Source organism: Abrus precatorius, unplaced genomic scaffold (assembly GCF_003935025.1).
Source record: "Abrus precatorius isolate BTA unplaced genomic scaffold, Abrus_2018 Scaffold7, whole genome shotgun sequence".
In the NCBI taxonomy this organism is placed as follows: Eukaryota; Viridiplantae; Streptophyta; class Magnoliopsida; order Fabales; family Fabaceae; genus Abrus; species Abrus precatorius.
The window spans coordinates 27487268-27499386 of record NW_020874417.1 but is presented as its reverse complement, the minus strand read 5'-3'; the positions used below and the strand labels follow the sequence as shown (position 1 = coordinate 27499386).

The window sequence follows — 12119 nt, the reverse complement described above, 5'->3', positions numbered from 1 at the left end:
AAGAAAATATTAAGTTTACAATTGTTATTCTGCATTATTAATTATTTTATGAACATATTTATATTTTTTATTTTGAAATTTTGAAAGTTCTTATTGATTGTCATGTATGTATATTTATAGTGTAAGTAAGATGTTTATTTAATTATATTTAGTTAAGATATATTATTTTTGTCGTTGGTTAATTTATTTAAACAAGTCAAATTATTATAATTGTATATTTAAATGGTAAATTTTTTTAAGGAACAGAAGGTTTAATGTATGAAAGAAATAAGAAAATGATATAAATAAAACGTTTGAATTAATGCTATAAACAATACATGCAGGTTTGAATTAATTTATTTTAATAAAACTGTTAGAAAAAATGAATTATTTAAAAAAAATGTCATACATGGCCGAATTTAGTAACTAGAATAGAGTTAAATAAATTAATACTTAAATTTCCAATCTTTGTAATGTAAACTTTTACCGTACTTTCGTATAATAGAACAAGATTGTATAGCTAATAAATAGTAAGAGATAAAGTCTATTTCGATCATTTTTACGTGTTGAAAAAAGAAATCTTTAATTACTAATTAAGATATTTTCGTGATATACTAAAAAAAATAAAAGAGCTGTATTGAAGGAATGAAAATGAAAATGAAAATCTAACCTGATAGATTTTGTCTTCAACCCTTCATATTACAATTTCTTGATTAAAAGGAAACGCTTCGATGGCCAATAAAGACCTTAAAAAATAAACTTAAAACATATTACATCCCTTTCCAATCTTGTTCTTTCAAGATGCATGTGACATTTCTCAAAGATTACAAAGGATAAGGAAAATGATCACGTGCTAAAAGGGCCCCCAATAACTATAACTTGATTAGGTTCTTTTCTTAAGTAACTTCCAATGACCAAAAGCATCCCAAAGTTAGACACACACATATATATGTAGTTCTTTTGGCCATCGAAATTTTTTTATATAGCAGCTTTGAAGTTTTTGGGTCTTAGTCTTCTCCCTTTAGATATCCAACCCAACTAATCTCTGGGATTCACATGGTTAGAAGCTGTCTTTTCCTTGAGCTCTTTTGCAAGCACATCTATGGAATCTGAAACTTCAACCCTATATACATAGAACCTTGAAACAAAGGCGAAGAGGATGAGGTTCAGGAAGTTTAGTACTGCAAAAAATGCATAGTAGTAATCAAGATGAGACTCGTTCAGATTGTTCAAAATCCACCCCTTGTGACCATGTTCCGCGGTGAGGTGTGACACTGTTGAGAGAAGAAAGGAACTAATGAAATTACCAATGCCTAAGGTAGTTGAGGAATATGAAGTGCCAAGGCTCTTCATATGTTCTGGCGCTTGATCGTAGAAAAACTCAATTTTGGCAACCTCTAAGAATGCATCAGCTGTTCCCATTAGTATAAACTGAGGAAGCAAAATGAATATGCTCAAAGGAACTTGTCCTCCACTTTCAACTACCCCGTGTTCTCTGGCCACTTTAAGTCTATAGCTTTCAGTCCCAGATGCAATGATCATAATCACAGTGTGGATTACAAGGCCAATTCCCATTCTCTGAAGGAGGGTAATGCCTCTGGGATTCTTTGTAAACCTTTGCATTATCTTGACAAAGAAACGGTCATAGAGCACAACACAGATAAGCAAGGACACAGTAACAAATGCAGCCAAACTTGCTGGGGGGATTTTGAAGCTTCCGACGTGTCTGTTAAGAGTAGTTCCTTGCTTTACAAAAAGGGTATTTATCTGAGCCATCATTGTACTTGGAACAAATGTAGCAACCAAGATTGGAATCATCCTTAGCATTTGTTTTGTCTCCTCTACTTGAGTAACAGTGCATAGCATCCATGGACTGTTATTTGAATCTGTTCTGACACAGGCCTTATCAAGGAACCTGCACATGTATGTTTTTTATTAAGCACGTGGCAATTGCATTGTAAAATTAAGCTCATGATCAAGTGGAAGAGAAAGTATGATAGAATTTTATACCTCAATGTTGGAGTAGAATGAATTCTGTAACTCCCTTTCTTTACATACTCTTCCGCATCAAGCTCATATAGTTCTTTTGTGTCACGAGGAACTGGCACTTGCCATTTCCTCAAAGCAGCCACTATGACCCTAGCCATTCTAGTGAAGGTACTCCCTGCAGGCACCTTGTGCCTATAGAAGGGTGTGCCTGCCAAGAATATCATGATTGATACCAAAAGCCCAAGAGTTGGAAGAGCATACCCAAGAGTCCAGCCCACATTATCTTGGATATACACTAGAACAGTGTTTGCAAAGAGTGTCCCAAAGAAGATACTGAACATCCACCAATTGAAGAAGGAGAGCTTATGTTTCTTCTCTTTAGGATGAAAATCATCAAATTGGTCAGCTCCTATAGTGGAGATGTTGGGCTTGGTTCCTCCAGTTCCCACTGCTAGAGTATAAAGTGCACCATAGAAAACAGCTAGCTGTAGTGTGGAGGCTTTCTCACATTTTGTCACATCCACTTCAAAGCATTGAGGTGGCTTTAGGCTGGGAAGGGACACTGCCAGTGTAAGCAGAGACATACCCTGCCATTGCCAATGCCAGCACAGATGAAACAATCAAACACCACCAAAGAATTAACACAACAATTTAAACAGTATGCATAACCACTGATTTCTTGGGCAAAAAGTTACCGTACATATTAAGATTTCAGAAGTAACAAAACCAACTTTAATGGGTCTAACTAAATCCTCCTACAATATCTTCCTGGTCCTACTAATCCCCCTACGTACTAAATATTGAACGTTTTTATATTTTTAAGATATTAAATATATTTAATAAAAAATGAATGCTTATTTTATATGATATTAAAAGCATTAATACGAAAATCTCTTTGAAGGATACAATACTAAAAGAAGAAAATTAGGGAGGAAAACTCAACCAAAACCCGGGGACTACTGACAGGATTGACTTTGACCTAGATAACTATATAATACACACATTCGTATCCCCTGGAACCCCCTCCCCCCAAAGCAATGTTACAAACAACTGATCAAAATTAATTAGTTGTATTATTTGTATAGATTTTTATGTGTATCCGAATATATGTTTGATTTTATTGAATACTTGAAAAAGCCTAAGATTAGAATAAAAATTATTTTATAATTACTTAATCTTGTTTTTCTATTTTTAAAAATATTTTTTCTTTTTAAAAATAAAAATAAAACAAAATTTGTTTATTGACATAAGTTTTATTTTCATATTCTTCTTAAAAAATATATTTTTAAAAATATTTTGAAATATAATTCTAAAAAATAAAAAACTAAAACAGAAACAAACAAGCCCTAGTATTAAATATACAGTAGAGGTGGATGAAAACAGGTGTCCAGTTTTGCACTTCATATTTTATTATCCATCTTTTGCGCAAAAATATTTAGATTAGATTTTGCAATTCAACTTGCAAATTTGTTTTTGTTGTGCCTAAACTCACTAGCCCCACAAACCCAACACGTCCCTGTCTTGATATATAGTGTTAGACTTAGTGGTATTTATAATTTCACTCACACTGCACGTAGGAACAAAGACATGCAAGCCTACATCGGGGGCCTTACGAACCATACTTTAGTAGCATGCACACACAGCCATGAAAATAGCGGTCCAGTTGCTTCACTAGTATGAAAAGAATACAACATGCTTTGGACCAAACTAGACTGTGACTTTGACACTTTCCTACTACCTTCCATGTATTTTTCTTCGACAACACTGCCCTGAGGTCAAATTTTAATACTTTGCCAATATTTATATCAACATGTTCCATCTAAATTTCGTTATCGATATACTTTAACAAAAAGAGTGTAAAAAAAACTTCAATTTCCATCTATTAATAAATAATTTAATTGCAACAACAGCTAGTTAATGCATCAAACATTTTATTACGATATATCACTAAATTATTAGATAATAATATAAAAAATTATGCTAATAATAAATTAAAATAAAATTTGTGAAAAAAATTATATTAAAAAGTAATATAATTATAAAGATATATGTTAAATTATTAATATAAATTTATATTAGTAGTATGATATATATAGATAATACATATTCTCTGCTGATAAAATTATTTATTATAGTATATTGTATTATATTATTAATATATGATATTTTCTTATGTACAAATTTAGTTTTAAGAAATTTGGCTGTTTATCCCTAGTATTTAATAGACTTTAAATACTTAATGCTAAATTAAATATTCATAAAGAATAATTGTAAATCTCTTATCTTATATGTCTACAAATCCTCTTAATTATTTATATAATTGTAAAGATAAAAAAAACATATACACACTTTTTTATTTAATAATTACTTTATAGAATAATAAAAAAATATTTAAAAGATATATAAAAGGGATATAGCAAAATTCATCATTAAATAGTTAAATACTACTTTACAGCTCATTAAATATCATACTCACAAAAATATTATACCAACTCTCATTATTCATTCGTCCTCAAAAGTCTAAGTTCCATATGGCTGGTTGTGCTTGAAGATTCTCTTTGTTTGTCTGGTATTACTTAATCGAACGCGTGAATTAGTGTATTATTGGGCCACGGATAGCTACTCTCCACTTATCCTAGTAGCTATATTACAGTCAAAAAGGTTAAGATTCAGACCTCTTTGTATTTTAGTTCACAAAAGGTGGCACACTTCTCATACAAAATTAATGGCTGAAATTTATAGATGCACTTTTTCCAATGTCATTGGACGAATACGAATTTTTTTTTCTCTTTGGACAAAGCTCCGTTTGCAACTAGAGAATATTAATACAATAGGAGCTTTCTTTGATCCATAAAGTTGATAAGTGCTAGCCTACCATCGTTCAATTGGCTGGTTGTTTCGTGACAGATTTTTTATGCAGATTAATCAGCAAGCGACATGTAATATATGATACCAAAGCATAGTTTTAATTAATCTGTATGTAGATTATATCATGCGATCCGTCTAAGAACTGTTCTTATTAATTTATAAATTAGATTCTATGTATAACCATAAAAAGAAACTTTAAAAGAAAAATAAAAAGGGAAAAGTTTGCAGACATATTAATTATATGAAATAAACTTACAATCATTATGAATCTTAGTTAAAGTCATAATAATTATTATGTACCCTTTAGCAATCAAATTAATAGAATCAAAATTAAGGTCAAAATATGCGGGCTTAGAAGATTGAGATCAAATCTAAATCTTTATAATCTTTTTAGGGTACACGCAGCAAAGTTCTTGGGCGTGTTGTCCCCTTCCTCACATTTCAAAGTTTCTAACAAGTGGGAGTGGAGAGTTGAAATGTAGTGACAATTCTATTGAGACCTATTAGATTTGTCAAAGGCGGTTACAGTCTTAGAGAGCGTGGTTTGACTTCAATTAATCATTTTAGGATTACAATTTGAAAACTTAACTCCTACTCTGCTTCACATTCACACTTCGGAAATAAATTGAATTAGATATAATATTATTTGTGTAAATGTAAGGTATACTTGTCGTGACACCGAAAATTAACTTCAAACATGTACCTGTCCCAGTCCCACCCTGCTGCGTGTTATTAAGGTTAAGTTTGTCAAGCCTAAGGGCCTGTCTAGACATTCTAGATGTTTTCATGTCGTGATTAAAGAATTCAATGACTGGATTCAATTATTTGTGACATATTATTAAAAATTTAATTATGCTAATAATAATAAAAAATTGTTAATCTAAATATTTAGAGATGAGTTTAAGAAAACTTACCGAAAGATAAATGGTGGAGGCAATGACAAAAGTCCAATAGCGGCCAAGGCAAGCGTCTGCAACATATGCGCCTAAAATGGGTGTGATCCAAATGGTGCCAACCCAATTGGTGACGTTGTTTGAAGAGGATACTGTGCCTTGGTGAAGCTTCTTTGTCAGATAAAGGATCAAATTTGATGATATCCCATAATAAGCCATTCTTTCGAATATTTCATATACTGCATCCACGTATTCAACCAAACCAATTCATAGGTCAGTTAGGTTTCTACATATTTCAAACTTAGAGGATTGAAGCTTCTAGGTGTTGATTTTGGCATGGCACTACCATATTTACTTCCTTTTTTTTGGTATGTATGTTGCGCGTAATCTAAGTTTTAATCAGCATTTGTTATTGGTGTCTTTATTTTTGGTAAATGAAATTACCTGTAATTCAATAAAAGAGGAGACACGTGGCCTCATGAAATATCAAACTACTTGCGTAATCTTAAGAATTAGTATAGTAACAATCGAATTAGAAGTGTGTTAAGCTTGCCAATGGTTTGTTTTTAAAAGCATTCCATCAGTTAATTAGAAATTTGGAACAAAACATTCATTATCGTTTAACAACAACAACAACAATAATAATAATAATAAGCGTTTCTTTTAATATTATTGGAGTAACATTTTGTTTGCTTTTATAAAAATTGAATATGCATCTCATCAAACTGGAGAAGGTTAGTACAGAAGCTTTTTGTTTTTTCCTTCAAATGACACCTAAACAATTTAATAAAAAAATATATCACAATTTCTTAAGCTAAGTCTACATAGCACTAGCTTTTAGGAATCTATTAGCCGTGAGAAAAACATTTCGTCCCCACTTCAGTATGAATTTAATTAAAATATATTTATATAATATAAAAAAATTATACTATCGTCCAATTTTAAATTACTTTATTAATAAAAAATCATTAATTGTTATAATATTCAATTTAAAAGTTATATTCACATCATATTTTAATTAATTGATTCAATTAAAAATTTTACATCGAAATTACGTTAAAACTAAACTACTTTTTAATTTATATTATATTTTATTTCAAAACCTTATCCAAAGTTACTAAAACTAGAAAAATTATTAAATAAATATAAAATATGATGTGAACATTTTAAAATCCATTATAAGCCTAGGGAAAGGCTATCATCGATATCCATGCATTAAAAACCCAAAAGTACGGTAAAAATTAACTAATAAATCCAGGAAGAAAATTTTTATTCGATCAACTCTTTTTATAATTATTTATTCAAAGAGAGATGAATAAAAAATTATGAAATAAAATAATAATACGATGGGGGTGGGATAAAGAAAGAAAGAAATTATAAAATTGTGTTATAAAAATATGCATACAAATAGTATAACTTATTCAAAAAGCAGTCTACGCCTACATGAACATGTTCACCTTTAACTCCTTCAGAATATTATATATTGGTTAGGTGTTTACTGTAAACTCATTCTTTTTTTTTTATTCCGTTGAAGTATTAACATATTATTTAATAGAGCTAACATACAATTAGGTTCTTGAAAGTAATAACTTATATTGTATTAGTTTCAAAAAAATTTCACCAATACAAATAAATCTTTTAAAAAATAAAGTTATTTAGAAGTTATTAGTTTTATAGTATAAACTTAATAACAAGTTCACTTCGGGGACCAATTTGCAGGAAAAAAAAAAAAAAAACACTATCATTTTTAATGATGAAATTGTTTATTAGCCCAAAGTAGTATGATGGAGAACATAGTATTTGTTTCGTAGGAATTGATTATATGTGAATATTTATGGACTTAGTTCATTTAAATTAAATAGCTACACAAAATGCATACGAGAATCCCTCACTATGCATGGGTAACATCACCAGGCCAAAAAAAGTATAATGCTGATGGAACAAGGGTGATCTAATGATTAAAAAACAACATTTGCTATGAATAAAATAAATATAAGAGAGAAGTGAGATAAATAGGAAGAAAAAAGAAGTGTGCCAGCAACTCCTTTTTCTATGATGCGAGCGAAACAAAATAAGATATTTATGCAAGGACTTAAGCTGCTAGTGGCAACATCACTATGCTGCCCACCTAAGCAAAACCCCAATTTGTCCTCTGAAACTACGAAATCTACTCCTAAGTTACGTAATGCCAAGTGCTGGAAGAGGGTGGAAAATGGAACAAGAAATAAAAGAAAATATTATTCTCACCAACATCTTGACGTTGCAGAGAACTGTGGAATAAAGTATAATGGAGCAGAGAGCTAGTTTAGAAAATTTTAAAACATTCACAGATCAAAATATTTATCGGTTTTGTTAATTAAACTCTTAAAATTCAGTTTAAGCATTTATAAATAAATTTTTTTATAAAATATAAAAATACAATAAATACTTCATTTTTAATAAAAATTTTAACAAAACCCAGTATCTATCTTAAAAAATTGCATAAGTTTACTGGGCGTGTTTGCAAGCGCACGAAAATATTTTGGACTTACTATAATTGCTTACAGCCTTTTAATATTGACGAACTTAGGAATAAGCTCAAGTTGGTCGAGTGGTGTGGAGACAAGTATTTGCGAAAAAAATTTAAATAATCCTAATTTATTTTCGAGTTAAGGTTAGTTTGTTTCAAGTCAATCAAAGATCCCTTACACAATATCTATCACTTCAACGTGATACTCAAGATGTAAAAGGTATATTTTTTCACGAGATTCTAAAGATGAAAATGTAAAACAAAAAAATTGAGTTGGGCTAAACTCCGTTCACAGTCACGCTGGGAAAAGGGGCAAGAACAATTAAGCATAAAAAAATCCTAAGAAGTCTTGAGTCGATCACAATCTAGGGGACAATGAGAAATTAAGAAGTGCGTTTAGTAAAAAGGTAGAAGAAGGAGAGGGGCCTAAATATCAAGTGAGATATTGGTTGCGTTTATTAGGAGCATTCCTTCGACTTCCACGTTTGAGAGAATAACTTTTTGGTTAAAGATGAAAATGACCACAAATGTAAAAAGAGAGAGGGGTTACCAACAACGAAGGAGCAAGCTTTCCAACCACCACTTTTGGATCTAAGAATAGGTTTCCCTTTAAGAGTCACAGTTCCATCTTGTGTGAACTCCTCATTCGCTACCCTTCCTTCTTCCATAGTCATCTTTAACTTCAGCTTAATCAACACTACAAACCTCTCTCTCCTCTCTCTACTCTTTTACTCTTTGCTCTTTCCTCCCTTGGATGGAAACGAAGAGTGTAAGTTAAGAAGGGTTTTCTTGGTTGAAGAGGAAAATGAAAGTACTCTATTTGCTAATGCTATTGTGCTCTCTCCTTCGATGAAACTACACAGAATTTATAGACCTCACTGATCACTCTATGGTCTGTGGATACACATAACTTGACGTGGGCCCGCGTGACCATTACCATTTTGTCATAGCCTTTGCTTTTCACTGCTCGTATTGTCCTTTTTATATTTTTTTAAATAATTTATGTATTTAGTACAGAATAATTCAAGGCATGGCATAAAAAATTTATTAAATTAGCTGATAAAATTTTATTTAGAACCTAAAAAAAGACAATAAAAACAATTATCCCTATCCTTTCATTTTCTCAATTCTATTCTGCCCAAAATAACTGGAAGCACAACACAAAAGGTATGATCATAATTTTCTATGCGTATCAATTCGTGAACAACACAAATTTTTAATCCTGCCCATTAATCATTTAACAACCAACAGCACAGAAAATTATTCTGTGATTTAATTGCATGCGCTGTATTCAAATCCGGCCCAGACATAAAAAAAGTAACTTGAAGCTTCTAAAAATTATGCACAGAAAAGTCTAAAAATTATTGTTAATTATTAATTAACACATAGACTATATTAAAAATTTATTTTTAAAAAAATAAATTCATCATCTTATTATATCACTTTTATTTATTGACTACTTTGGTTTTTTTAGTCCAATGCTAAAAATTATTAGGTGATCCTAAATTTAAAGAGCCTATAAATTGCCTTGCTCCCTATATTTTATAAGGTTAAAAAAAAGAAGAAGAAAGAAACACGTGTCCTTACATCTAATTTTAAAGGTGTAAATGAAACTTTTCCTATACTCTAAAAATATTAACCAACAAAATGTATATTTTCGAGACTTTAAATAAAGTTTTATATTTTGAAGACTAATAAGATTTGAAACTTTTTAAGAACTAGTCCACGGTATGAATGACATACGTGGACCTGATTTCAAAGTGCTACATGATTATGCCTATTATGTACCGATTTTCATTATGATAATAGCTAATTTTAAAATCATACTTTTTATTTTCGAAATAAATATTTTTTGTACATATTTTAAAAACTAATTATTACTTGTATAGAAAACTCAATAAATATTACTTATTTTTATTTTTATCTTTGTTTTTTAGTATTTATTAGATAAAATGTGAAAAATATTAATGAAGCAATATTATTTCAATAGACAACATTTTAGCAAGATATAAATCATAATTTTATTTATTAAATTATATTTTATAATTATAAATAAAATTTAAATATTGATTACTTTAAATTATAGTTTATATATAAAGATAAAGGAGCTAGCACTAGAGCCCTGGCAGGTTGGCAGCCCATAACACAATTTTCTGTTGTCAACTGCAATCATACTGATAGATACACCCTTTCTCTGGGTTGTGTCTGATTTACATTTTTAATATATTGACTACTGATTTTTGTAAATGAATCTTTGATGATGTCAACGATGGCTATGAGTAACGCAAACATCACAGATATATAGCGCCTTGATATCTTCAGAATTTCGTCCTAATTCTTATATAGGCAATTAATATATGCATTCAAAGTGCAGTTTAATATGTAAAATATAATTTTTCAAGTGAACTTATAATTGAAAAGTATTCATTTTCTTTTTAGCAGATCTCGGATTCAGGTTAAAAAAAAAAACACTTGAGAATTTTATTTTGCTTTGAATGAGTTCATATGATTCACATTAATTTGAGTTTAAAATGACTTTAAAAGATTAAGATGGTGTTTGTGCAAAGTATATAATTATATTTCTAATGATGAATGCTATCAAGTATCAAGTAATACACCATAGAGACACAGGATATACGAGATTACGTATTAAATTCATAAAAAAAAAATTATTAACTTAACCGTTAATTTAGGTAATATTATCATAATATATATACAAATAAAAACTAAAAAAGCTCCTTTTTTTTATAAAATTATAATAAAGCTATCTAGCAATGATTCAATGAAAGTTATATTAAAAACAACATGGGTTGCTTGTAACGCCCCTTTTCAAAAACTATTTGGGTAATTTATGAAGCGAATTTTAAGTACGTTTTTAAGTTAACTTTTTAAGAAATATTTTTTAAAAATTTTCATAAGTAATTCTAAAAGGTATTAATTTTTATAAACAAACAATAGTTGAACATGAGATAAAATAGTTTTTGAGTTTGAAGATTTTGCAAAAGTCTTGTCTAATTATTTTAAATTTTTTAGATTTATTCTAAAAAATCTTTTATTAATGTTTTTAAAGAAAAAATTATATATTAATAAATTTCTACACAATAAACAATTTTTTTTTTCTTTTTTATGGCAAAAAGGTCATGAAGCTTTAGACTTTGAGCATGCAGATTCTTTTTTTTTTTTTTGACTTTCTTTATCGTTTCTCTGTTTTTCTTGGAACCTATGATGAAAACAAACACATTTGATGGTTTAAATCTCATCCAGGAGAATCTGCAAATCAAAATAGAAAATTTGGTATCAGAAGAAATTTCCACAAAAACATTAACTATAAAATACTGATAAGTATCTTATATATTATTTGAGTATTTTTAAAATTTTATGTTAAGTATCTACAAATTAAAGCTAAAAAATATATGTATACTTGAGTTAGGTAAAGATATTTAAAATTTTTAAAAATATATGTATAGTTAATTTTAAACAATTAAAATATTATAAATATTTTTAAAAAAATAGTATATTAAAATAAATCATTCTTAAAATACATAACTTTAATAATATAAGAAAAATAGATAATGAGGCATTTTGAAAGTTAATCCAACTGAATCCCTGTCAGAGTACTCGTTAAGCCCACCGAATTGTATGGTACAAACTCATTTAGAAAATTAAGCACAAGTTGTATTTTGTTTTGTAGTTTGAATTAATTATTAATTATATATTTTTTTTATCAACTAATTATTACTATTATAATATTTTTAAACCACAAGCAGAGAGATTGTTAGTAAAACTCTTCTTTAAATATCTATATAATTAAAGTTATGAAAAAATAGAAACATTATAAATTGTACATTAATAACTCATGTCTTTCGTTACTCTTATTATTT

General features: G+C 29.1%; 1 protein-coding gene across 3 annotated transcripts; it reads right to left on the bottom strand.

The window, feature by feature from the left end:
- Positions 1 to 568: 568 nt before the first annotated feature.
- Positions 569 to 9079, bottom strand: LOC113871151 (protein NRT1/ PTR FAMILY 5.2-like). Of its 3 annotated transcripts, none has more exons than XM_027507988.1 (4): positions 8789 to 9079; positions 5751 to 5968; positions 1990 to 2555; positions 569 to 1894 (listed from the first exon to the last, which is right to left on the bottom strand). In XM_027507988.1, the coding sequence occupies exons 1-4, from the start codon at positions 8910 to 8912 to the stop codon at positions 1018 to 1020; spliced, it is 1785 nt and encodes a 594-aa protein (XP_027363789.1). In that variant the 5' UTR covers positions 8913 to 9079; the 3' UTR covers positions 569 to 1017. The 3 variants fall into 3 exon arrangements, with proteins under 3 accessions (XP_027363789.1, XP_027363790.1, XP_027363791.1); XM_027507989.1 differs by lacking the exon at positions 5751 to 5968 and adding an exon at positions 7858 to 7999 and having other exon boundaries at positions 571 to 1894; positions 8789 to 9077; XM_027507990.1 differs by lacking the exon at positions 5751 to 5968 and having other exon boundaries at positions 571 to 1894; positions 8789 to 9078.
- Positions 9080 to 12119: the final 3040 nt, after the last annotated feature.

Excerpts from the sequence above, each read along its gene's own strand:
- LOC113871151 (XM_027507988.1), bottom strand. The coding sequence starts at position 8,912 with ATGACTATGGAAGAAGGAAGGGTAGCGAATGAGGAGTTCACACAAGAT. Across the intron at positions 5,969-8,788 it reads AGCTTGCTCCTTCGTTGTTG|TATATGAAATATTCGAAAGA; the intron begins GTAACCCCTCTC and ends ACGTGGATGCAG. Across the intron at positions 1,895-1,989 it reads CATTCTACTCCAACATTGAG|GTTCCTTGATAAGGCCTGTG; the intron begins GTATAAAATTCT and ends ATACATGTGCAG.